At 52.8% G+C, this 25,607-nt stretch overlaps 2 protein-coding genes across 2 annotated transcripts; both read right to left on the bottom strand.

Annotated features, from left to right (window-relative positions):
- Window positions 1–5,012: 5,012 nt before the first annotated feature.
- On the bottom strand, window positions 5,013–12,346 carry LOC148182464 (ubiquitin carboxyl-terminal hydrolase 17-like protein 6). Its single transcript, XM_088067901.1, has 14 exons — window positions 12,322–12,346; window positions 11,542–11,745; window positions 11,043–11,114; window positions 10,823–10,946; window positions 10,609–10,676; window positions 10,380–10,450; window positions 9,742–9,824; window positions 9,383–9,494; window positions 8,863–9,003; window positions 8,550–8,650; window positions 8,098–8,168; window positions 7,341–7,765; window positions 6,455–6,542; window positions 5,013–5,152 (listed from the first exon to the last, which is right to left on the bottom strand). Exons 1-14 carry the CDS (start codon window positions 12,344–12,346, stop codon window positions 5,013–5,015), a joined length of 1,725 nt encoding a protein of 574 aa, XP_087924027.1.
- A 4,658-nt stretch (window positions 12,347–17,004) lies between these two features.
- On the bottom strand, window positions 17,005–21,349 carry LOC148182463 (ubiquitin carboxyl-terminal hydrolase 17-like protein 6). The gene is made up of 11 exons (XM_088067900.1): window positions 21,205–21,349; window positions 20,703–20,774; window positions 20,483–20,606; window positions 20,269–20,336; window positions 20,040–20,110; window positions 19,402–19,484; window positions 19,043–19,154; window positions 18,524–18,664; window positions 18,211–18,311; window positions 17,759–17,829; window positions 17,005–17,426 (listed from the first exon to the last, which is right to left on the bottom strand). Exons 1-11 carry the CDS (start codon window positions 21,347–21,349, stop codon window positions 17,005–17,007), a joined length of 1,410 nt encoding a protein of 469 aa, XP_087924026.1.
- Window positions 21,350–25,607: the final 4,258 nt, after the last annotated feature.

The raw sequence follows: 25,607 nt of genomic DNA, 5'->3' as shown, positions 1-25,607 counted from the left end.
AGAAAGGGATTTTGTAGGGAAGAACCACCTAATGTGATGTAGGTGTCTTCTGTATGGTGACAGCTTGGAAGTGCAGTATCCTTGTTTAATTAAACAGAAACATAATAAAGACAAAACTTGTTATCCACAGAGGAAAATCTCTGAGAAATCTGAAGGACCTATCTGAGATGGCATGATGTGTTCTCCCATGGCAGGCCTTTCCTGTACCATTAATTAGAAAATAATAAAACCAGGGTTAGACATGACTTAGGCACGTGTTCCTTCCTCCTGAAAAGCCTTTAAAGACATTCTCTTATGTCTCTTTGTAGTTTGTCTCCACATCAAATTCTTATCCCTTAATTCAAGCAAGATCAGGCCCAAGATCAATAAAGGTCAGTATATAACAGATTAAAATAGATATGCAAGTGCTCTGTAGGTCTTTCTTTACTATTTGCTCCAGAACCAAACAGGAGAACCAGAGAAAGAGTTTTGTTGTACCTAAACAATGAGAAAAAAATAACTGACTCCTAAAACCGCAGCAGTCAATGCCCAACAGACTCTTGTCCTCTGGGAACACAGCTAGAAATACTTAAGATTGGTGATTTGGCTTTTCCAAAAACATTAACCACAGATTCCTCCTAGTGGCATATGAGCTACTCTATTTGACTTCATTCTTCTTTCTCTTCTTCCTGATGTTATTGTCCTCTGGCACTTACACAGGCAGGACATCTCTTTCAGGGAGACTTACCAGCCTATGAAGTAAATGGATTATTGGAATAGAAGGTCAATTCCAAGAAATTTTTGTATTCTTGAAGAAAACTGCTACACCTGCAACACGCATATAACAAATGTTATTTTCTGGGGTGCAATCCACATCCTTTAGTACTTTTTGTGTGGTACTGTGGAGAATATCTGAGCTTATCTGTGTCAAATAATTCTTTCCTGGAATGGGCCCCATCCAGAGAATGACAACCTGAAATCAGATATTAAACTGTGGTTTAGAGTTATTCATCAAATCAAATCTTTCTATTCTCTTTGGCCCCCTCAGAGCGACACGCCCAGGCTGGAACCAGGGGCCCCTTCTGCCCCCTGAGGGGAATCTACCCACTTTGGCACCGAGGCCCTCCTGCCCCCTCTGGAGAATATGTGAAGGCTGGCAGCGGGGCCCTTCAGCCCTCTCAGGGGAAACGCAGGAACACCTGCGTTCAGGGCCCTGAAGCTGCATTATCCACTGGGGCTTTGTCACATCCTGGAGGATTTGTTCTCCTCCTCTTGCTCAGACAGGGCTGCTGGTCTGTGCACAGCACAGAGCGGCCATGGAGGTCACAGCCCTGCTCTGGGGATCTTCTCTGCTAACTCCACCTCGCTTCGGGTTGCTCCTGACCAGCCCAAAGCATGGGAACCTGCTTCAGGCTGGTGCTGGAGGGCCCTGGAACTGCACCGTCAACAGGGGTTTGGTCAAAAGAGGGAGAATTTGTTTTCTGCCTCCTCCTCTTCCTCGATGAAGAGTTGTAGCCCGTGTGCTGCACAAAGCGGCTGTGCAGGTTGTAGCCGCTCCACACGGATCTGCTCATCTCTCTCTGCCTCAGCAGGGTTTCCTGCCAAGCATCCCCAGGTCAACAGGCCAACTCCAAGCTCCTGTTGGTAGGCCCTGAAGCTGCATCATCCACATGCTGATCATGGCCACAACCTGGAGGGCCCGTGTTCCTCCCTGTGGCGTCATCACAATCTGTGGTGCCCAAAAAAGCAGCTGCAGCCTTCCCTGCCCCACAGTGGGGATCAGGCTCCTGGCCAGGATCTTCCACACACTTCTGCCTCCTCAGAGTGACATGCCCAGGCTGAAACCAGGGGCCCTTTCTGCCCCCTGAGGGGAACTTGCCCAGGCTGACCCCGGGGCCACATCAGGGGAACCTGCCCAGGCTGGCACCAGGGCCACTCTGCCTGATCAAGGGAAACCATCCAGGCTGGACACAAAAACCTTCGGCCCCCTCAGAGTGACATGTGCAGGCTGAAACCAGGGGCCCCTTCTGCCCCCTCAGGGGAACCTGCCCAGGCTGGCACTGGGGCCCCTCTTCCCCCTGAGGGGAACCTACACTGCACAGGGCGGCCATGGAGGTCACAGACCTACTCTGGGGATCTTCTCTGCTCTCTCCACCTCGCTTTGGGTTACTCTTGACCAGCCCAAAGCATGGGAACCTGCTTCAGGCTGGTGCTGGAGGGCCATGGAACTGCACCGTCAACAGGGGTTTGGTCACATGGCCAGGTTGGCATGGGGGCCATTCTGCCCGATCAAAGGAACCCACCCAAGCTGGATACAAAGCCCTTTGGCCCCCTCAGAGCGACATGCCCAGGCTGAAACCAGGGGCCCCTTCTGCCCCCTGAGGGGAATCTGCCCAGGCTGGCACCAGGGCCACTCTGCCTGATCAAGGGAACCCAGGATGGACACAAAAACCTTCGGCCCCCTCAGAGGGACATGCCCAGGCTGAAACCAGGGGCCCCTTCTGCCCCCTCAGGGGAACCTGCCCAGGCTGGCACTGGGGCCCCCTCAGCCCCCTGAAGGGAACCTGCCCACGCTGCCACTGGGGCCCCTCTGCCCCCTCAGGGGAAACGCAGGAACACCTGCGTTCAGGGCCCTGAAGCTGCATTATCCACTGGGGCTTTGTCACATCCTGGAGGATTTGTTCTCCTCCTCTTGCTCAGACAGGGCTGCCGGCCTATGCACAGCACAGAGCGGCCATGGAGGTCACAGCCCTGCTCTGGGGATCTTCTCTGCTCTCTCCACCTCGCTTCGGGTTGCTCCTGACCAGCCCAAAGCATGGGAACCTGCTTCAGGCTGGTGCTGGAGGGCCCTGGAACTGCACCGTCAACAGGGGTTTGGTCAAAAGAGGGAGAATTTGTTTTCTGCCTCCTCCTCTTCCTTGATGAAGAGTTGTAGCCCGTGTGCTGTACAAAGCGGCTGTGCAGGTTGTAGCCGCTCCACACGGATCTGCTCATCTCTCTCTGCCTCAGCAGGGTTTCCTGCCAAGCATCCCCAGGTCAACAGGCCAACTCCAAGCTCCTGTTGGTAGGCCCTGAAGCTGCATCATCCACATGCTGATCATGGCCACAACTTGGAGGTCCCGTGTTCCTCCCTGTGGCGTCATCACAATCTGTGGTGCCCAAAAAAGCAGCTGCAGCCTTCCCTGCCCCACACTGGGGATCCGCTCCGGGCCTGCTCCTGGCCAGGATCTTCCACACCCTTCTGCCACCTCAGAGTTACATGCCCAGGATGAAACCAGGGGCCCTTTCTGCCCCCTGAGGGGAACCTGCCCAGGCTGGAACCAGAGGCCCCTCTACCCCCTCAGGGGAACTTGCCCAAGCTGGAACCAGGGGCCCCCTCTGCCCCCTGAGGGGAACCTGCCCAGGCTGACACCAGGGCCACTCTGCCTGATCAAGGGAACCCATCCAGGCTGGACACAAAAACCTTCGGCCCCCTCAGAGCGACATGCGCAGGCTGAAACCAGGGGCCCCTCTGTCCCCTCAGGGGAACGTGCCCAGGCTGGCACTGGGGCCCCTCTGCCCCCTCAGGGGAACCTGCCCACGCTGGCACTGGGGCCCCTCTTCCCCCTGAGGGGAACCTACACTGCACAGAGCGGCCATGGAGGTCACAGCCCGACTCTGGCGATCTTCTCTGCTAACTCCACCTCGCTTCGGGTTGCTCTTGACCAGCCCAAAGCATGGGAACCTGCTTCAGGCTGGTTCTGGAGGGCCCTGGAACTGCACCATCAACAGGGGTTTGGTCACATGGCCAGGTTGGCACGGGGGCCATTCTGCCCGATCAAGGGAGCCCACCCAGGCTGGACACAAAGCCCTTTGGCCCCCTCAGAGCGACATGCCCAGGCTGAAACCAGGGGCCCCTTCTGCCCCCTGAGGGGAACCTGCACTGGCTGGCACTGGGGCCCCTCTGCCACCTGAGGGGAACCGGCCCTGGCTGAAACCAGATCCCTTCGGCCCCCTCAGGGGAACCTGCCCAGGCTGGCACCGGGGCCATTCTGCCCGATCAAGGGAACCCACCCAGGCTGGACACAAAGCCCTTCGGCCCCCTCAGAGCGACATGCCCAGGATGAAACCAGGGGCCCTTTCTGCCCCCTGAGGGGAACCTGCCCAGGCTGGAACCAGAGGACCCTCTGCCCCCTCAGGGGAACTTGCCCAAGCTGGAACCAGGGGCCCCTCTGCCCCCTCAGGGGAACCTGCCCAGGCTGGCACTGGGGCCCCTCTTCCCCCTGAGGGGAATCCGACCAGGCTGACACCAGAGCCCTTCGGCCCCATCAGGGGAACCTGCCCAGGCTGGCACCAGGGCCACTCTGCCTGATCAAGGGAACCCATCCAGGCTGGACACAAAAAACTTCGGCCCCCTCAGAGCGACATGCCCAGGCTGAAACCAGGGGCCCTTTCTGACCCCTGAGGGGAACCTGCCCAGGCTGGAACCAGAGGACCCTCTGCCCCCTCAGGGGAACTTGCCCAAGCTGGAACCTGGGGCCCCTCTGCCCCCTCAGGGGAACCTGCTCAGGCTGACCCCGGGGCCCCTCTGCCCCATCAGGGGAACCTGCCCAGGCTGGCACCAGGGCCACTCTGCCTCCTGAAGGGAACCCATCCAGGCTGGACACAAAGCCCTTCGGCCCCCTCAGAGCGACATGCCCAGAATGAAACCAGGGGCCCCTTCTGCCCCCTCAGGGGAACCTGCCCACGCTGCCACTGGGGCCCCTCTGCCCCCTCAGGGGAAACGCAGGAACACCTGCGTTCAGGGCCCTGAAGCTGCATTATCCACTGGGGCTTTGTCACATCCTGGAGGATTTGTTCTCCTCCTCCTGCTCAGACACGGCTGCCGGCCTGTGCACAGCACAGAGCGGCCATGGAGGTCACAGCCCTGCTCTGGGGATCTTCTCTGCTCTCTCCACCTCGCTTTGGGTTGCTCTTGACCAGCCCAAAGCATGGGAACCTGCTTCAGGCTGGTGCTGGAGGGCCCTGGAACTGCACCGACAACAGGGGTTTGGTCAAAAGAGGGAGAATTTGTTTTCTGCCTCCTCCTCTTCCTCGATGAAGAGTTGTAGCCCGTGTGCTGCACAAAGCGGCTGTGCAGGTTGTAGCCGCTCCACACGGATCTGCTCATCTCTCTCTGCCTCAGCAGGGTTTCCTGCCAAGCATCCCCAGGTCAACAGGCCAACTCCAAGCTCCTGTTGGTAGGCCCTGAAGCTGCATCATCCACATGCTGATCATGGCCACAACCTGGAGGGCCCGTGTTCCTCCCTGTGGCGTCATCACAATCCGTGGTGCCCAAAAAAGCAGCTGCAGCCTTCCCTGCCCCACAGTGGGGATCAGGCTCCTGGCCAGGATCTTCCACACACTTCTGCCTCCTCAGAGTGACATGCCCAGGCTGAAACCAGGGGCCCTTTCTGCCCCCTGAGGGGAACTTGCCCAGGCTGCACCGCGGCCCGCCTGCCCCCTCAGGGGTACATGCCCAGGATGGTACCAAGGCCCTTCGGCCCCCTCAGGGGAACCACAGGAGCACTGGGCTCTTTTGTTGAATTGGAGCTCTTTTGGGGCTGTTTTGAAAGCTCAGCTGGAGCCTTGCTCACAGGCACTGCAAGAGGCCCAGCAGCACGGAGCCAGCCTGGCTTGTGCAGGGGGGGACCGAGCAGGACACAAAATCTGTCACAGACAGGAGCCACTGGCCACAACGGCAAATGAGGGAATCTTCCTCTCCCTGCAGGTCAGAGGGAGCATTGGATGTGCTCAACAGCGTTCAATGCTCCTGGAAGGTGGAGGTGGAGATTGGAACAGCCTGGGAAGGGACTGGCTGCAGCAGGGGAAGGCTGGACACTGCAGTGCTCAGTGTGACACGGAGCTGTGGCAGACCTGCTCAATGCAGGTCAGAGGCTCTGGCCCCTCTGCTTGGAAGCACAGGTCACCTCACGAGCTGGAGTCAGGAGAGGCTGTGATTAACTTTTATTTTTCTAGCTTTAATAAAATTGCTTCACTATGGCTTCCAAAGACTGTGCTACAATAGTAGCAACAATTGTTTGCACTTTGAAGAAAGAATAAAGGAATAAGTAATAAAAAAGGAAAAAAGAATTATTAAGCTTTTTAGTCTAAAATAATTGAAGTCTTCTAGACTAGTTATTGGCATAATCAGGCATTAAACTAAATTGTTCCCTCTTCTTTGAGAATGGGTGTAGAAAACAAGGACACCTTTGCTAAAAAACACAATGCTAATTTTCCATTCTGCTTCAGCCAGCGCCACAATCTGCCACCAGCACTCCTAGAGTGCCCTAAGTGCTTCCCTGACCTGCGTCTCTGGGGCACACAAACCCTCCTTTTCCTCACAGAATGGTGGTGAAACACACAAACTGGCAGCAGAAATCATAGCCCAGCTGTGGGCAGCTTCTCTGCTCCCTCAGCCTCAGTCGGAATTGCTCCTGAACAGCCCTGAACACACGAGCCTGCTTGAAGCTGGTGTTGGAGGGCCCTGAAGTGACGCTGTACTGCACCGGAGCTCCGGCTGGCTCTATGGTGGTCTTTGCACTCTGGCGCAGGTGAACGCCAGGAGTGCGGAATCACTGGGGAGTAGGCTTTTCCCTCAGTGACCCCTCCAGTGTCTTGGGCTACTCCAGGCTCTGTGGTGCACGGCGTCAGGTGTGGAGACAAGAAAGCAGAGGAGTCTCTCTTGGATTGTAGTTCCCAGCAATGGTTTTATTCAGTCACGGAAACAAGGCGTCCACACTCGAAGGGATCCAGGTCCAAGAGAGCCCTGAGCATTGCTGTGCAAGGAGTTAAGTATGGCCTGACCTCCAGGGGAGGGTACCAACTGTAGACCAATGGGGAATCTTGAGAGGAGGAGTAAGGGGAGGGAATCACACCTTCCGGACTAATAGGGATTCACAGAGGGAGGGAGCAAGATACAGTAACCAGTGGGGCCTCGAGATATAACTGATTGATACAGAAGGCTCTGGAAGAAGGGGTGGGGTTTACAATGATGGATGGGGGGGTAGGAGCAGGCCTAAGGTGATTGACAGGGAACATTCAGGTAAAATAGGAGGGGTTTACATAACTGACAACTGGGGCCTAACCAATACAATCAACAGGGGGGAACAAGAACGTCCTAACAAGCTTCAACAAATCCTTAACCAAACTAAATAAATGAACTACAACCCTGAAGCTGCACTGTCCACTGGGACTTTGTCACATCCTGGAGGATTTGTTCTCCTCTTGCTCAGAGAGCAGGGATGGTCTGTGCACTGCCCAGAGCAGCCATGGAGGTCACAGCCCTGCTCTGGGGATCTTCTCTGCTCTCTCCACCGTGGTTGGATTTCCTCTTGACCAGCCTTAAGCATGGGAGCCTGCTTCAAGCTGCTGCAGGAGGGCCCTCGAACTGCACTGTCACCAGGAGGTGTGGTCACAACAGGGAGAATTTGTTTTCTGCTGTGGAGGTCGTAGCCGCTCCACGTGGATCTGCTCGTCTCTTTCTGCCTCAGCAGGGTTTCCTCCCAAGCATCCCCAGGTCCACAGGCCGACTCCAAGCTCCTGTTGGAAGGTCCTGAAGCTGCATCATCCTTGGGATCCTGGCCACAACTTGGAGGGCCCATGTTCCTCCCTGTGGCGTCATCACAGTCTGCGGTGTCCAAAAAACAGCTGTCGGCATCCTTGCCCCACAGTGGGGATCCGCTCTGCGCCTCCTCCTGGCCAGGGTCTTCCACGCTCAGCACCATGTCCTGGAAAGAGAGCTGTGCAGAGTTCCTGCCCTTCTCTCCTGAAAGGGCCAGAGTCAGTGGGGAAGCCCCAGAAGCTCTGGGAGGGCACATTTCAGAGCCTCCCAAAGGCCCTTCTGGAGGGCTGCCAAGGCCAAAGGGCCAAAGGCACACAAATGGCATGGATGCAGGTGGCATGCTTTGACAGGAAGCAGCATTGTGGCTGTGAAGAATGCTGCAGGGTGCCAGGGAAAAAGGGAGAAATGCTTAGATCCTTGAAAGAAATCCACAGCTCCTGTGGTGCCCTGACCCTCCTCCCCAGTTACCTTTGTCCTGTCAGGCAAAACCTGTGGGACTACAGAAGCCACCTGCTTGCTGCAGGCTGCCCACTGACTGAGGATGGATGGCGCATATGATGGTGCCAGCGAGGAAGAAGCCTTTTCTCCAAGCCTCAGATCAGAGCATCTGGAGAAAAAAAGAGTGATCTCACTTTAGGGCTGTTGTTGCAGCCTCTTCTGGGCTTCAGTCATTTTCTCAGAGAGGTTTCTATGACAGAGAGACTTAGCCAAGGTCACAAATGTAAAGGTCAACCAGAGTATTCCCACCCGGCCTGCTCCTGTCCCAGCAAAAACTCATCTTTCTACCTTCTACAGCCTCCATTCCATAAATTCACACACTTGTTTGCCTTGGAAGGGACCTTAAAGCTCCTTTTGTTCCACTCCCGCTCATGGTCAGGAATACCTTACAATAGACCAGGCCCCTCCAAGCCCCATCCAACCTGGCCTTGAACTCTTCCAGGGATGGGGCACCCACAGCTTCTTTGGGCAGCCTGTTCCATTGTCTCACCTGGCATAAAACAGCAGGTAGGCTTGCTGCCTGAGAGCTGTGTCAATGCTATGAACCTCCACAGACTCATCATCCATCTGGTACCACAGCCCGTTGCTGGCCTGTGAAAAATAAAGGCAAGGATCTCTGCATGGCTTCTCACCAAAAACACGGGCAGAAAACTACCTAACAAAGAGTGTGCCAGAAGAAATCCAGTGCAGCCCCTAAGGAGACCTTCTGGGCCAAAACCTTGGCTGTCGGTAATAGCGACAGGAAAGTTCCTCTTCCCCAGCACGCCTTCTCCTCGTTGGGAAGGAAGGAAGTTGCTGTTTACCTTTGTGTAGCAGAAATAGTGTCCTTCATGGCAGCTGTAGCCACTGTGCACCAGGACAGCATACAGGGAGTAATAGAGGGGCTCTCCATCGGCCTCGGACATGTACAGGCGGAGATCCAGGTACTCGGGGTACTCCACAGCCTACAGAGACACCAGGAGGGCTCAGAGGTGACCCTCACCTGGGACAGAGAATAGCCTGCCACATCCAGGGGCCAGAGGTGTGGAAATACATCTTTGAGGCTCATGAGCAGCTGCTTTTACGTATAGCAAGGTGTAATGCCTTGGGCGGCAGGAAACTGCTCTTGGCCAAAGCAGCGCTGTGGGAGAAGAGCGCTGGCCTGTCTTCCCAAGGAAATTCATTTCTCCCAAGGAGAGAACACAACAAACCCAACTACATACCACTACCTGTACCTACAGACAACTACTACCCAACAACTAACATCACTAACGAGTGGCTTGTGACAAGCTCTAGGAAATCTACTCTAGGAAAAGAAAGCTGCACACCACTTGTGTTACACACCTTGTTGATCTTCCCACCGGTGAAACAGTCAAACCGTTTCAGACACACCGTCAGAACCTTGGGTGCACGGTGGATTGAGAACCTCTTGGAGGCAGCAACATTCTCCTTACACCTTGAAAGCAAGCACAGACACAGCCCAGTGCTGAAATGCACCCAATCTTCCCCCAAGCTGGTCAGGCAACCTCTCCCGTCTCACACAGCTTTTGTTATTCTAAGGCTCTTCACTGCCATATTTGCAAAAAGCTGCATCTCATCTGTATGCAGTAAACCTGCACAAGAAGATGACTTCTCTTCAATGACATGCAGCCCCATCCAACAGGATCCCGTCTTACTCTGGATGTTCTTAGTAATCATCTCACTTGTTGCATTTAAAGCAGTTTTCACCGTCCAGCTGCTCAGGTGTCACAAACTCTTCCAGAGCTGCAGTGAGGGACAAGGCTGCCTGGAGGAGTGAGAAATGTGCACACTGAGCTGCAGGAAATGCCCTCACCCAAGCATTTCCCAGAAGCTGACCAGAAAAGCCCTGTAGCTGACGCTGAAGAGACCCACCATGAACCTATCCAGAAGGAGGCAGAAAGAGAGTGCGACACTGAACACCTCCCCGTCTCCCAGCAGCTCCTGGAGCTGTCAAGAGCTCTGTCCCTGTGCCCCCGCTCAGTTCAACTAAGGACAGTGTGCAGGGGCATCAGTGGTGCAAACAATTCAACCCATCAGCCTGGGAGCCAGACAGGTGTTACGGGAGGGCAGGCAAAGAGAAGAAGGATGACGATGTATCAAGGGTGCAGAGAGGATAACTGCTGTTTGTCCAGCTTAAAAACAGCACCTGCAGAGAGCCCAGTGCCACAGCCTCTGCAGGGGGACACTATCCATTGCCCTTCCCACCCACCACCAAGACCTCTTGTGTTCACAGGCTATATTTTTAAGACAAATGTGTTGACTCTGGGAAGCTGCTGCAGGGCCTTGGGATGTCTTGAAGCACAACTGCAAAGCCCCTTACATTGATATCCAAAGGAACATCCAGGAAGGCCTCGTAGGAGTCAGAAACAGCTTTGCAGTTGAAGCAGGTGACTGGAAGGGAAAATCCAAATGCTCAGCAATGGCAAGCTGACTGGCATTGACCATTTACACGTTGCACCTGTCCCACCAGTCCCAGGACCAAGTGTCGAGCACAGGCAGACAGAAGGGCACGGGCAATGTCAAGGAGAGTAATAGCTGCGGAAACGTACCTCTGGATCTCAGAAAGCCCCCAAATATTTGATGGACGATGGTAGTGGATTCAGAAGAGAGGTCCAAGCTGGAAACAAGTGATAAGACACAGCGTTATCTCCTCCAAGAGTTTTGCTTGGCCTGAAAGCCCAGGGTTTAGGTTTCCCTTGATGGCGGCACATCAAGCAGTCCAAAGGGCTCCGAGCTTTGTGAGGGTGATTGCCCTGTGCTTACTCGCTGCTGGCGCTCAGACAAGCTCTCTGCATGGCATTGACCGTACAGCACAAGAAGTCATGGGCATCTTCCTGCATACCCAGCTGAAAATGTTCTCCTATGCCTAAGAAAGAAGAAGTTTGTCCTCTTCTCATACACAAAGGGAAGAAAACCTGTCAAAATGTCACCTGCCATGACTTACGTCCAAAAACCTTGAGGACAGCCCAAGGCACGATGGCACTGACAGGGGAATGCAAGACCTTGTTAACGTGTGCTTCCATGGTGCACATCATGCAGAATCCTTGCTGCTGACCTGAAGAGAGACACAGGGAAAGTCTTTAGGTTAGCCAAATATCCACAGCAGTGCGATCCTCCTCCTCCTCCTCCTCCTCTTTCACTCCAGCGCGATACTCCACTCCTCCCAATGACCCAACGATCCCAGGACATTTTAGTGTGCGGAAAATGTTCCTAAGAGGGATGCTGGACCAACAGATTTCTGTGCAATAAGCCAGGAGGCTTTAACTTGCCCGAATAAAGACTTGCAGCTAGAAAGAGGTGTCTTCAGGAAGGGTAAGACAGCTGGCAAGGACAAGTGGCTTCTATAGAGGCTTGAGTGTTCAAAGAACATCAACTCATGGTGCTGACAAAGGGCTGCTGTTCTCCTAAATCTAATTCCAGGTTCTGGGAATCTTTGGTATTTGATGAACACATATTCAGGAGAGGTTCCCAAAAGCACTCACAGGCCTTGCTGTGCTCTCGGGACAGCAGGTAGTTGGCCAGTGGCGGGGTGTAGGTCAAACACTGCAGGACAGCGTTGAGGAAGCACGTGTTGCCCACATTGAAGAGCCCCGCTCCAGCACTCTGCTGCTGCTGCTGCCAGACCATGCAAATCTTCTCCGGTGGAAAGAGGATCCTTTTTGGGGGAGCTATTCCCTCAGCAATGACTGCAGAGAAATTCCATTTGAAAAGAGACGAGGTACAGAAGCGGATTTAAACTTGGACTTTTCTACACAAGCAGCCAGGATAACCAGCTCAAACCTTCAACTCCATGTCAGGGGAAGTCTAGAGCTGCCATTGAAATTTACTGGGTTGGAAAAGTCTGTTCCCCTGCTTACTTTGCCAGGAGTCTAACAGACCCCAACTCTGATTTCTGGGCCTCGGGGTACCTTCCTTTCTCACCAGAGCTGGAGACTGGATTTACCAAGTCAAGTTTTCCCTGGTCGTAACTGATTGTAACTTGTTGAAAAAATTCAAGTACTGAAAAAAAAAAGGTAACTCAAGGATGTCAGACCTCTCTATAAACAATCCTGTTTCAAAGTCTTGTGCGTACTAAGAAAGGAGAGACAAAAGGTGCTTTCCTGTCACTAAACATAAACACCTGGGTCAGTCTGCCTGCTCTCAGGAAACATCCCAGAGTTCACTCTGGGTTCTGAGCACATCATTCTGGGATCTGACCACCAGTCATGTCACTTGTCTGGGGATTCACAAGGTCCAAACCTGACAGTGAACCCGTTACTCACAGAAATCGTTCCCTCTTGTGGCCATTGCGTCTCTCAGGAACAGAGGGCAAAGCTCTGGAAGACCAAGGACATCAGGACATTCTCCAGAAAGAGACCAGTGTCAATCCCATCACATGATTGCAAAGAAATTACCCTAGCTCACCAAAAGTATAAAAACTCCAAATAAATCAAACCTAGAGAACAGCATTTGCCATCAACAGTTTCAGTGCTGCTTGTACCAGCTGCTGAACTGCAGGCTCCCATCTTTGTGACCAGTGACAGAGCCCCAGTTCACAGGAGCTTCAAAGGTCCTTCTGAAGTGCTCCAGTGCATGGTACCTTCTCTAAAGAGGCCCTGCTGCTCCTGCTGCTGCTGCTGCTGCAGTCACTGCATCAGCAGCAGAGCTCTCTGGCTTTCCCACCTCCTCCACAGGACTGACCAGCTTTCAGCCACTAACTTAACTACTGCCTTTGTTGCTCTCCTTTTTCCATCTCACTTCCCCTCCTCTGGCAGCCAATGTGGCCTTTTTGCCACTCTGGGCCGAGCCCAGCCCCTCAGACTACAGTCACTACTTTACCTACTTACTACACACTTACTACAGACTTACTACAGACTACTTAGGTATCCCAGGCTATAGTAAAGGAAAGGGAATCAGCCAGTAAGAATGCTGGCCTAGCCTGTGTCTGGGCAGCCTACAACTGTGTAGGAGCTCAGCCTTCAACTAGGAAGGCGTAAATCAGCCTAGACTTTATCCCACATCTCCTTCCTCTAGGAGCTATCCCAAGAGTCAAATCATCCTTACCTCTGAGAGGATGAAAGCTGAAGAGGACACTATACAATACTGTCTAACTACCTGTCAAACTACTTGTCTAACTACTTGTTTAACTACTTGCTAACTACTTGTCTAGCTAGTCTAACTACTTGTCTAAATACTTGTCTAAAAGACAGGCACAAAAGAGCAGCAAAGGAAGCAGCTGACTGATCCTGAAAGCCAGCTCCTTCACTCTCCTGCGTTCAGCCCACCGAGCATTGGGTAGGTGAGTTCACTGTCACTGGAGAGGTGCCACATCTCTGCCCCTCTGTGACATGGGGGCCACACAGGGATGTGTCCCCTTGAGGTCACAGAACCACATGGCTCCTGGCCACAGGAACCCACATGGCTCCTCACACAGGTGGAAGTCGCCGGAACTCCCCCTGTGCTGCTGATGAAGAGGGGTTCACTGCCTGCAGAGCTGCCACTCCTTCCCCAAAGCACAGAACCCAATGAGTACAGGCCTGCCCACAGCTGTCACAAGCCTGCTCACACTTCTGTCTGCCACACAGGCTGCTGGGGAATTCTGATCCACTCCTCCCAGGCGCAGTCCTGTGCCTCTGAGACTCATGTGGCAAAGCACACAAGCTCTCACAGGGTCATTTCCAGTGAATTTTATCTGCCCTCAACATACACCCACAGGCTGACCCTGGACTGGTACCACCAGAGAGACCCTCTAAAGGCTGCGCTGGGTGAAGCTCGGCTGCCAGGCCCCCACACAGCTGCTGCCTCTCCTGGGCAGCTTTTTAGCAGCTTCACATTTACTTCTTCCTCCAACCTTGCTTAGGCTAGGTTTGAGCAGACAAAGCTTTAGCCAGATTGCCACTCAAGGTTGCTGAAGGCAGTTTTGTTCCTGCTGCACCTGACCCACGTGGTTTGGGGCTATGCTCTGGACGCCTGCATTTCTGAGCAGCCTCTGAGCAGTCAGGCACTTGGTGCTCCTCGTGCTCCAAGGTTGCAGCTGGTTGCTATTCACCCCTGATGCCTTAGGATTTTAGCTTCTCTATTTTTTGTGTATTTGTAATCCTGAGATTCTTCAGTGTATAACCCTAAACTTCACATACAATGTCAGCTGATGCTTTCCCATTTTGGTCAGACAAAAGAATTCCTCTCTAGGCCTGGGAAATCAAGGAAACCTCAGTGCCTCAGGCCCTGAGAGATGGAAACAAAAGTGAGTTGGGGAGAACAAACTGGGGAAAAATGACTTCATTGCCTGATGTTGTAAATGGAAGATTAACCAGTTTTGGGTGTAGCCCCTGTGGGGGCTTTGTCTGCCTGAAATGTACCTCAAGGCCCTTCAATAAACAGAACTGCTTTGTATTCCCTTGATTTTGTCTGGCCTCTGTTTTTACATAGTCCCAAAAGGCATCACCCCTATTTGAACTGGCTGCTTTGGCCCCTGCCCAGCCTGAGACACCAAGTTTCACCAAGTTCTGTCACAAGGCAGTGACACACTGCAACAGCAAAGATGGATTTTTGGAGATTTTTGGAGATCAGGGCCCACCAAACACTCTCCTGCTGGGGAGAGCAGAGCCTGAGGCACAGGCAGGAGGGACCAGAACCACCACTGCAGCACTGGAACAATTTATTTCATTTGCATTGATGTTAATTTAGGAATTATGTTTTCAGCCTCACTTCCAACTAGGCAACAACTGCCCTTTTTCCCTGCAAGTCCCACGGCAGCCTCAGATGAGGATCCAAAAACCTGTGTGGGCAATGTCACTTCAGCTGTGACACAGCTGTGCCCGCCGGCGCTGCAAGGTGGGGCTCCTGTGGGAACTGCTCCAGCTCCTGCATGGCCCCGAGCCCTCTTGCCCGGAACACGGCTGCCCTCTCGCCACAGGGAACAAGTCTGAGATTTACAAACCTCTACACAACAGCGTGCAGGGCCCCTCAGGAGGCCCCTCTGCCCCCTCAGGGGAACCTGCCCAGGCTGCACCGCGGCCCGCCTGCCCCCTCAGGGGTACATGCCCAGGATGGTACCAAGGCCCTTCGGCCCCCTCAGGGGAACCACAGGAGCACTGGGCTCTTTTGTTGAATTGGAGCTCTTTTGGGGCTGTTTTGAAAGCTCAGCTGGAGCCTTGCTCAGAGGCACCGCGAGAGGCCCAGCAGCACGGAGCCAGCCTGGCCGGTGCAGGGGGACACCGAGCAGGACACAAAATCTGTCACAGACAGGAGCCACTGGCCACAACGGCAAATGAGGGAATCTTCCTCTCCCTGCAGGTCAGAGGGAGCACTGGATGTGCTCAACAGCGTTCGATGCTCCTGGAAGGTGACGGTGGGGATTGGAACAGCTTGGGAAGGGACTGGCTGCAGCAGGGGAAGGCTGGACACTGCAGTGCTCAGTGTGACACGGAGCTGTGGCAGACCTGCTCAATGCAGGTCAGAGGCTCTGGCCCCTCTGCTTGGAAGCACAGGTCACCTCACGGGCTGGAGTCAGGAGAGGCTGTGATTAACTTTTATTTTTCTAGCTTTAATAAAATTGCTTCACTATGGCTTCTTTGGACTGTGCTACAATAGTAGCAACAATTGTTTACACTTTGAAGAAAGAATAAAGGAATAAGTAATAAAAAAGGAAAAAAGAATTATTAAGCTTTTTAGTCTAAAATAATTGAAGTCTTCTAGACTAGTTATTGGCATAATCAGGCATTAAACTAAATTGTTCCCTCTTCTTTGAGAATGGGTGTAGAAAACAAGGACACCTTTGCTAAAAAACACAATGCTAATTTTCCATTCTGCTTCAGCCAGCGCCACAATCTGCCACCAGCACTCCTAGAGTGCCCTAAGTGCTTCCCTGACCTGCGTCTCTGGGGCACACAAACCCTCCTTTTCCTCACAGAATGGTGGTGAAACACACAAACTGGCAGCAGAAATCATAGCCCAGCTGTGGGCAGCTTCTCTGCTCCCTCAGCCTCAGTCGGAATTGCTCCTGAACAGCCCTGAACACACGAGCCTGCTTGAAGCTGGTGTTGGAGGGCCCTGAAGTGACGCTGTACTGCACCGGAGCTCTGGCTGGCTCTATGGTGGTCTTTGCACTCTGGCGCAGGTGAACGCCAGGAGTGCGGAATCACTGGGGAGTAGGCTTTTCCCTCAGTGACCCCTCCAGTGTCTTGGGCTACTCCAGGCTCTGTGGTGCACGGCGTCAGGTGTGGAGACAAGAAAGCAGAGGAGTCTCTCTTGGATTGTAGTTCCCAGCAATGGTTTTATTCAGTCATGGAAACAAGGCGTCCACACTCGAAGGGATCCAGGTCCAAGAGAGCCCTGAGCATTGCTGTGCAAGGAGTTAAGTATGGCCTGACCTCCAGGGGAGGGTACCAACTGTAGACCAATGGGGAATCTTGAGAGGAGGAGTAAGGGGAGGGAATCACACCTTCCGGACTAATAGGGATTCACAGAGGGAGGGAGCAAGATACAGTAACCAGTGGGGCCTCGAGATATAACTGATTGATACAGAAGGCTCTGGAAGAAGGGGTGGGGTTTACAATGATGGATGGGGGGGTAGGAGCAGGCCTAAGGTGATTGACAGGGAACATTCAGGTAAAATAGGAGGGGTTTACATAACTGACAACTGGGGCCTAACCAATACAATCAACAGGGGGGAACAAGAACGTCCTAACAAGCTTCAACAAATCCTTAACCAAACTAAATAAATGAACTACAACCCTGAAGCTGCACTGTCCACTGGGACTTTGTCACATCCTGGAGGATTTGTTCTCCTCCTCTTGCTCAGAGAGCAGGGCTGGTCTGTGCACTGCCCAGAGCAGCCATGGGGGTCACAGCTCTGCTCAGGGGATCAGCTCTGAGCTCTCGACCGTGGTTGGATTTACTCTTGACCAGCCTTAAGCATGGCAGCCTGCTTCAAGCTGCTGCAGGAGGGCCCTCGAACTGCACTGTCACCAGGAGGTGTGGTCACAACAGGGAGAATTCGTTGTCTCCCTCCTCCTCTTCCTTGATGAAGAGTTGAAGCCTGTGTGCTGCACAAAGCGGCTGCGGAGGGCGTAGCCGCTCCACGTGGATCTGCTCGTCTCTTTCTGCCTCAGCAGGGTTTCCTCCCAAGCATCCCCAGGTCCACAGGCCGACTCCAAGCTCCTGTTGGAAGGTCCTGAAGCTGCATCATCCTTGTGATCCTGGCCACAACTTGGAGGGCCCATGTTCCTCCCTGTGGCGTCATCACAGTCTGTGGTGTCCAAAAAACAGCTGTCGGCATCCTTGCCCCACAGTGGGGATCCGCTCTGCGCCTCCTCCTGGCCAGGGTCTTCCACGCTCAGCACCATGTCCTGGAAAGAGAGCTGTGCAGAGTTCCTGCCCTTCTCTCCTGAAAGGGCCAGAGTCAGTGGGGAAGCCCCAGAAGCTCTGGGAGGGCACATTTCAGAGCCTCCCAAAGGCCCTTCTGGAGGGCTGCCAAGGCCAAAGGGCCAAAGGCACACAAATGGCATGGATGCAGGTGGCATGCTTTGACAGGAAGCAGCATTGTGGCTGTGAAGAATGCTGCAGGGTGCCAGGGAAAAAGGGAGAAATGCTTAGATCCTTGAAAGAAATCCACAGCTCCTGTGGTGCCCTGACCCTCCTCCCCAGTTACCTTTGTCCTGTCAGGCAAAACCTGTGGGACTACAGAAGCCACCTGCTTGCTGCAGGCTGCCCACTGACTGAGGATGGATGGCGCATATGATGGTGCCAGCGAGGAAGAAGCCTTTTCTCCAAGCCTCAGATCAGAGCATCTGGAGAAAAAAAGAGTGATCTCACTTTAGGGCTGTTGTTGCAGCCTCTTCTGGGCTTCAGTCATTTTCTCAGAGAGGTTTCTATGACAGAGAGACTTAGCCAAGGTCACAAATGTAAAGGTCAACCAGAGTATTCCCACCCGGCCTGCTCCTGTCCCAGCAAAACCTCATCTTTCTACCTTCTACAGCCTCCATTCCATAAATTCACACACTTGTTTGCCTTGGAAGGGACCTTAAAGCTCCTTTTGTTCCACTCCCGCTCATGGCCAGGAATCCCTTACAATAGACCAGGCCCCTCCAAGCCCCATCCAACCTGGCCTTGAACTCTTCCAGGGATGGGGCACCCACAGCTTCTTTGGGCAGCCTGTTCCATTGTCTCACCTGGCATAAAACAGCAGGTAGGCTTGCTGCCTGAGAGCTGTGTCAATGCTACGAACCTCCACAGACTCATCATCCATCTGGTACCACAGCCCGTTGCTGGCCTGTGAAAAATAAAGGCAAGGATCTCTGCATGGCTTCTCACCAAAAACACGGGCAGAAAACTACCTAACAAAGAGTGTGCCAGAAGAAATCCAGTGCAGCCCCTAAGGAGACCTTCTGGCCCAAAACCTTGGCTGTCGGTAATAGCGACAGGAAAGTTCCTCTTCCCCAGCACGCCTTCTCCTCGTTGGGAAGGAAGGAAGTTGCTGTTTACCTTTGTGTAGCAGAAATAGTGTCCTTCATGGCAGCTGTAGCCACTGTGCACCAGGACAGCATACAGGGAGTAATAGAGGGGCTCTCCATCGGCCTCGGACATGTACGGGCGGAGATCCAGGTACTCGGGGTACTCCACAGCCTACAGAGACACCAGCAGGGCTCAGAGGTGACCCTCACCTGGGACAGAGAATAGCCTGCCACATCCAGGGGCCAGAGGTGTGGAAATACATCTTTGCGGCTCATGAGCAGCTGCTTTTTCGTATAGCAAGGTGTAATGCCTTGGGCGGCAGGAAACTGCTCTTGGCCAAAGCAGCGCTGTGGGAGAAGAGCGCTGGCCTGTCTTCCCAAGGAAATTCATTTCTCCCAAGGAGAGAACACAACAAACCCAACTACATACCACTACCCGCAGCTACAGACAACTACTACCCAACAACTAACATCACTAACGAGTGGCTTGTGACAAGCTCTAGGAAATCTACTCTAGGAAAAGAAAGCTTCACACCACTAGTGTACACACCTTGTTCATCTTCCCGCCGGTGAAACAGTCAAACCGTTTCAGACACACCGTCAGAACCTTGGGTGCACGGTGGATTGTGAACCTCTTGGAGGCAGCAACATTCTCCTTACACCTTGAAAGCAAGCACAGACACAGCCCAGTGCTGAAATGCACCCAATCTTCCCCCAAGCTGGTCAGGCAACCTCTCCCGTCTCACACAGCTTTTGTTATTCTAAGGCTCTTCACTGCCATATTTGCAAAAAGCTGCATCTCATCTGTGTGCAGTAAACCTGCACAGAAAGATGACTTCTCTTCAATGACATGCAGCCCACTCCAACAGGATCCCGTCTTACTCTGGATGTTCTTAGTAATCATCTCACTTGTTGCATTTAAAGCAGTTTTCACCGTCCAGCTGCTCAGGTGTCACAAACTCTTCCAGAGCTGCAGTGAGGGACAAGGCTGCCTGGAGGAGTGAGAAATGTGCACACTGAGCTGCAGGAAATGCCCTCACCCAAGCATTTCCCAGAAGCTGACCAGAAAAGCCCTGTAGCTGACGCTGAAGAGACCCACCATGAACCTATCCAGAAGGAGGCAGAAAGAGAGTGAGACGCTGAACACCTCCCCGTCTCCCAGCAGCTCCTGGAGCTGTCAAGAGCTCTGTCCCTGTGCCCCCGCTCAGTTCAACTAAGGACAGTGTTCAGGGGCATCAGTGGTGCAAACAATTCAACCCATCAGCCTGGGAGCCAGACAGGTGTTACGGGAGGGCAGGCAAAGAGAAGAAGGATGACGATGTATCACGGGTGCAGAGAGGATAACTGCTGTTTGTCCAGCTTAAAAACAGCACCTGCAGAGAGCCCAGTGCCACAGCCTCTGCAGGGGGACACTATCCATTGCCCTTCCCACCCACCACCAAGACCTCTTGTGCTCACAGACTATATTTTTAAGACAAATGTGTTGACTCTGGGAAGCTGCTACAGGGCCTTGGGATGTCTTGAAGCACAACCGCAAAGCCCCTTACATTGATATCCAAAGGAACATCCAGGAAGGCCTCGTAGGAGTCAGAAACGGCTTTGCAGCTGAAGCAGGTGACTGGAAGGGAAAATCCAAATGCTCAGTAATGGCAAGCTGACTGGCATTGCCCATTTACACATTGCACCTGTCCCACCAGTCCCAGGACCAAGTGTCGAGCACAGGCAGACAGAAGGGCACGGGCAATGTCAAGGAGAGTAATAGCTGCGGAAACGTACCTCTGGATCTCAGAAAGCCCCCAAATATTTGATGGACGATGGTAGTGGATTCAGAAGAGAGGTCCAAGCTGGAAACAAGTGATAAGACACAGCGTTATCTCCTCCAAGAGTTTTGCTTGGCCTGAAAGCCCAGGGTTTAGGTTTCCCTTGATGGCGGCACATCAAGCAGTCCAAAGGGCTCCGAGCTTTGTGAGGGTGATTGCCCTGTGCTTACTCGCTGCTGGCGCTCAGACAAGCTCTCTGCATGGCATTGACCGTACAGCACAAGAAGTCATGGGCATCTTCCTGCATACCCAGCTGAAAATGTTCTCCTATGCCTAAGAAAGAAGAAGTTTGTCCTCTTCTCATACACAAAGGGAAGAAAACCTGTCAAAATGTCACCTGCCATGACTTACGTCCAAAAACCTTGAGGACAGCCCAAGGCACGATGGCACTGACAGGGGAATGCAAGACCTTGTTAACGTGTGCTTCCATGGTGCACATCATGCAGAATCCTTGCTGCTGACCTGAAGAGAGACACAGGGAAAGTCTTTAGGTTAGCCAAATATCCACAGCAGTGCGATCCTCCTCCTCCTCCTCCTCCTCCTCTTTCACTCCAGCGCGATACTCCACTCCTCCCAATGACCCAACGATCCCAGGACATTTTAGTGTGCGGAAAATGTTCCTAAGAGGGATGCTGGACCAACAGATTTCTGTGCAATAAGCCAGGAGGCTTTAACTTGCCCGAATAAAGACTTGCAGCTAGAAAGAGGTGTCTTCAGGAAGGGTAAGACAGCTGGCAAGGACAAGTGGCTTCTATAGAGGCTTGAGTGTTCAAAGAACATCAACTCATGGTGCTGACAAAGGGCTGCTGTTCTCCTAAATCTAATTCCAGGTTCTGGGAATCTTTGGTATTTGATGAACACATATTCAGGAGAGGTTCCCAAAAGCACTCACAGGCCTTGCTGTGCTCTCGGGACAGCAGGTAGTTGGCCAGTGGCGGGGTGTAGGTCAAACACTGCAGGACAGCGTTGAGGAAGCACGTGTTGCCCACATTGAAGAGCCCCGCTCCAGCACTCTGCTGCTGCTGCTGCCAGACCATGCAAATCTTCTCCGGTGGAAAGAGGATCCTTTTTGGGGGAGCTATTCCCTCAGCAATGACTGCAGAGAAATTCCATTTGAAAAGAGACGAGGTACAGAAGCGGATTTAAACTTGGACTTTTCTACACAAGCAGCCAGGATAACCAGCTCAAACCTTCAACTCCATGTCAGGGGAAGTCTAGAGCTGCCATTGAAATTTACTGGGTTGGAAAAGTCTGTTCCCCTGCTTACTTTGCCAGGAGTCTAACAGACCCCAACTCTGATTTCTGGGCCTCGGGGTACCTTCCTTTCTCACCAGAGCTGGAGACTGGATTTACCAAGTCAAGTTTTCCCTGGTCGTAACTGATTGTAACTTGTTGAAAAAATTCAAGTACTGAAAAAAAAAAGGTAACTCAAGGATGTCAGACCTCTCTATAAACAATCCTGTTTCAAAGTCTTGTGCGTACTAAGAAAGAAGAGACAAAAGGTGCTTTCCTGTCACTAAACATAAACACCTGGGTCAGTCTGCCTGCTCTCAGGAAACATCCCAGAGTTCACTCTGGGTTCTGAGCACATCATTCTGGGATCTGACCACCAGTCATGTCACTTGTCTGGGGATTCACAAGGTCCAAACCTGACAGTGAACCCGTTACTCACAGAAATCGTTCCCTCTTGTGGCCATTGCGTCTCTCAGGAACAGAGGGCAAAGCTCTGGAAGACCAAGGACATCAGGACATTCTCCAGAAAGAGACCAGTGTCAATCCCATCACATGATTGCAAAGAAATTACCCTAGCTCACCAAAAGTATAAAAACTCCAAATAAATCAAACCTAGAGAACAGCATTTGCCATCAACAGTTTCAGTGCTGCTTGTACCAGCTGCTGAACTGCAGGCTCCCATCTTTGTGACCAGTGACAGAGCCCCAGTTCACAGGAGCTTCAAAGGTCCTTCTGAAGTGCTCCAGTGCATGGTACCTTCTCTAAAGAGGCCCTGCTGCTCCTGCTGCTGCTGCTGCTGCAGTCACTGCATCAGCAGCAGAGCTCTCTGGCTTTCCCACCTCCTCCACAGGACTGACCAGCTTTCAGCCACTAACTTAACTACTGCCTTTGTTGCTCTCCTTTTTCCATCTCACTTCCCCTCCTCTGGCAGCCAATGTGGCCTTTTTGCCACTCTGGGCCGAGCCCAGCCCCTCAGACTACAGTCACTACTTTACCTACTTACTACACACTTACTACAGACTTACTACAGACTACTTAGGTATCCCAGGCTATAGTAAAGGAAAGGGAATCAGCCAGTAAGAATGCTGGCCTAGCCTGTGTCTGGGCAGCCTACAACTGTGTAGGAGCTCAGCCTTCAACTAGGAAGGCGTAAATCAGCCTAGACTTTATCCCACATCTCCTTCCTCTAGGAGCTATCCCAAGAGTCAAATCATCCTTACCTCTGAGAGGATGAAAGCTGAAGAGGACACTATACAATACTGTCTAACTACCTGTCAAACTACTTGTCTAACTACTTGTTTAACTACTTGCTAACTACTTGTCTAGCTAGTCTAACTACTTGTCTAAATACTTGTCTAAAAGACAGGCACAAAAGAGCAGCAAAGGAAGCAGCTGACTGATCCTGAAAGCCAGCTCCTTCACTCTCCTGCGTTCAGCCCACCGAGCATTGGGTAGGTGAGTTCACTGTCACTGGAGAGGTGCCACATCTCTGCCCCTCTGTGACATGGGGGCCACACAGGGATGTGTCCCCTTGAGGTCACAGAACCACATGGCTCCTGGCCACAGGAACCCACATGGCTCCTCACACAGGTGGAAGTCGCCGGAACTCCCCCTGTGCTGCTGATGAAGAGGGGTTCACTGCCTGCAGAGCTGCCACTCCTTCCCCAAAGCACAGAGCCCAATGAGTACAGGCCTGCCCACAGCTGTCACAAGCCTGCTCACACTTCTGTCTGCCACACAGGCTGCTGGGGAATTCTGATCCACTCCTCCCAGGCGCAGTCCTGTGCCTCTGAGACTCATGTGGCAAAGCACACAAGCTCTCACAGGGTCATTTCCAGTGAATTTTATCTGCCCTCAACATACACCCACAGGCTGACCCTGGACTGGTACCACCAGAGAGACCCTCTAAAGGCTGCGCTGGGTGAAGCTCGGCTGCCAGGCCCCCACACAGCTGCTGCCTCTCCTGGGCAGCTTTTTAGCAGCTTCACATTTACTTCTTCCTCCAGCCTTGCTTAGGCTAGGTTTGAGCAGACAAAGCTTTAGCCAGATTGCCACTCAAGGTTGCTGAAGGCAGTTTTGTTCCTGCTGCACCTGACCCACGTGGTTTGGGGCTATGCTCTGGACGCCTGCATTTCTGAGCAGCCTCTGAGCAGTCAGGCACTTGGTGCTCCTCGTGCTCCAAGGTTGCAGCTGGTTGCTATTCACCCCTGATGCCTTAGGATTTTAGCTTCTCTATTTTTTGTGTATTTGTAATCCTGAGATTCTTCAGTGTATAACCCTAAACTTCACATACAATGTCAGCTGATGCTTTCCCATTTTGGTCAGACAAAAGAATTCCTCTCTAGGCCTGGGAAATCAAGGAAACCTCAGTGCCTCAGGCCCTGAGAGATGGAAACAAAAGTGAGTTGGGGAGAACAAACTGGGGAAAAATGACTTCATTGCCTGATGTTGTAAATGGAAGATTAACCAGTTTTGGGTGTAGCCCCTGTGGGGGCTTTGTCTGCCTGAAATGTACCTCAAGGCCCTTCAATAAACAGAACTGCTTTGTATTCCCTTGATTTTGTCTGGCCTCTGTTTTTACATAGTCCCAAAAGGCATCACCCCTATTTGAACTGGCTGCTTTGGCCCCTGCCCAGCCTGGGCCAGCAAGTTTCACCAAGTTCTGTCACAAGGCAGTGACACACTGCAACAGCAAAGATGGATTTTTGGAGATTTTTGGAGATCAGGGCCCACCAAACACTCTCCTGCTGGGGAGAGCAGAGCCTGAGGCACAGGCAGGAGGGACCAGAACCACCACTGCAGCACTGGAACAATTTATTTCATTTGCATTGATGTTAATTTAGGAATTATGTTTTCAGCCTCACTTCCAACTAGGCAACAACTGCCCTTTTTCCCTGCAAGTCCCACGGCAGCCTCAGATGAGGATCCAAAAACCTGTGTGGGCAATGTCACTTCAGCTGTGACACAGCTGTGCCCGCCGGCGCTGCAAGGTGGGGCTCCTGTGGGAACTGCTCCAGCTCCTGCATGGCCCCGAGCCCTCTTGCCCGGAACACGGCTGCCCTCTCGCCACAGGGAACAAGTCTGAGATTTACAAACCTCTACACAACAGCGTGCAGGGCCCCTCAGGAGGCCCCTCTGCCCCCTCAGGGGAACCTGCCCAGGCTGCACCGCGGCCCGCCTGCCCCCTCAGGGGTACATGCCCAGGATGGTACCAAGGCCCTTCGGCCCCCTCAGGCGAACCACAGGAGCACTGGGCTCTTTTGTTGAATTGGGGCTCTTTTGGGGCTGTTTTGAAAGCTCAGCTGGAGCCTTGCTCAGAGGCACCGCGAGAGGCCCAGCAGCACGGAGCCAGCCTGGCCGGTGCAGGGGGACACCGAGCAGGACACAAAATCTGTCACAGACAGGAGCCACTGGCCACAACGGCAAATGAGGGAATCTTCCTCTCCCTGCAGGTCAGAGGGAGCACTGGATGTGCTCAACAGCGTTCAATGCTCCTGGAAGGTGGAGGTGGAGATTGGAACAGCTTGGGAAGGGACTGGCTGCAGCAGGGGAAGGCTGGACACTGCAGTGCTCAGTGTGACACGGAGCTGTGGCAGACCTGCTCAATGCAAGTCAGAGGCTCTGGCCCCTCTGCTTGGAAGCACAGGTCACCTCAGGGGCTGGAGTCAGGAGAGGCTGTGATTAACTTTTATTTTTCTAGCTTTAATAAAATTGCTTCACTATGGCTTCCAAAGACTGTGCTACAATAGTAGCAACAATTGTTTACACTTTGAAGAAAGAATAAAGGAATAAGTAATAAAAAAGGAAAAAAGAATTATTAAGCTTTTTAGTCTAAAATAATTGAAGTCTTCTAGACTAGTTATTGGCATAATCAGGCATTAAACTAAATTGTTCCCTCTTCTTTGAGAATGGGTGTAGAAAACAAGGACACCTTTGCTAAAAAACACAATGCTAATTTTCCATTCTGCTTCAGCCAGCGCCACAATCTGCCACCAGCACTCCTAGAGTGCCCTAAGTGCTTCCCTGACCTGCGTCTCTGGGGCACACAAACCCTCCTTTTCC

This window comes from Pseudopodoces humilis, chromosome 29 (assembly GCF_049639895.1).
Source record: "Pseudopodoces humilis isolate 2021_Gansu_Grassland_sample_001 chromosome 29, ASM4963989v1, whole genome shotgun sequence".
Classification (NCBI taxonomy): domain Eukaryota; kingdom Metazoa; phylum Chordata; class Aves; order Passeriformes; family Paridae; genus Pseudopodoces; species Pseudopodoces humilis.
This window is presented reverse-complemented; position numbering and strand designations above follow the sequence as displayed.

What these genes read in the sequence shown, in the direction of transcription:
- LOC148182464 (XM_088067901.1), bottom strand. Translation starts at nt 12,346, where the DNA reads ATGGCCACAAGAGGGAACGATTTCT. An exon ending in GGTCTTGCATTCCCCTGTCA is followed by an intron (nt 10,947 to 11,042) that starts GTGCCATCGTGC and finishes GTATGAGAAGAG; the next exon opens with GACAAACTTCTTCTTTCTTA. An exon ending in CCGGTGGGAAGATCAACAAG is followed by an intron (nt 9,004 to 9,382) that starts GTGTGTAACACA and finishes GTGTCTCTGTAG; the next exon opens with GCTGTGGAGTACCCCGAGTA.
- LOC148182463 (XM_088067900.1), bottom strand. Translation starts at nt 21,349, where the DNA reads ATGGTCTGGCAGCAGCAGCAGCAGAGTGCTGGAGCGGGGCTCTTCAAT. An exon ending in ATGTTCCTTTGGATATCAAT is followed by an intron (nt 19,485 to 20,039) that starts GTAAGGGGCTTT and finishes TCACTCCTCCAG; the next exon opens with GCAGCCTTGTCCCTCACTGC. An exon ending in ATATGCGCCATCCATCCTCA is followed by an intron (nt 17,427 to 17,758) that starts GTCAGTGGGCAG and finishes TGGCCCTTTCAG; the next exon opens with GAGAGAAGGGCAGGAACTCT.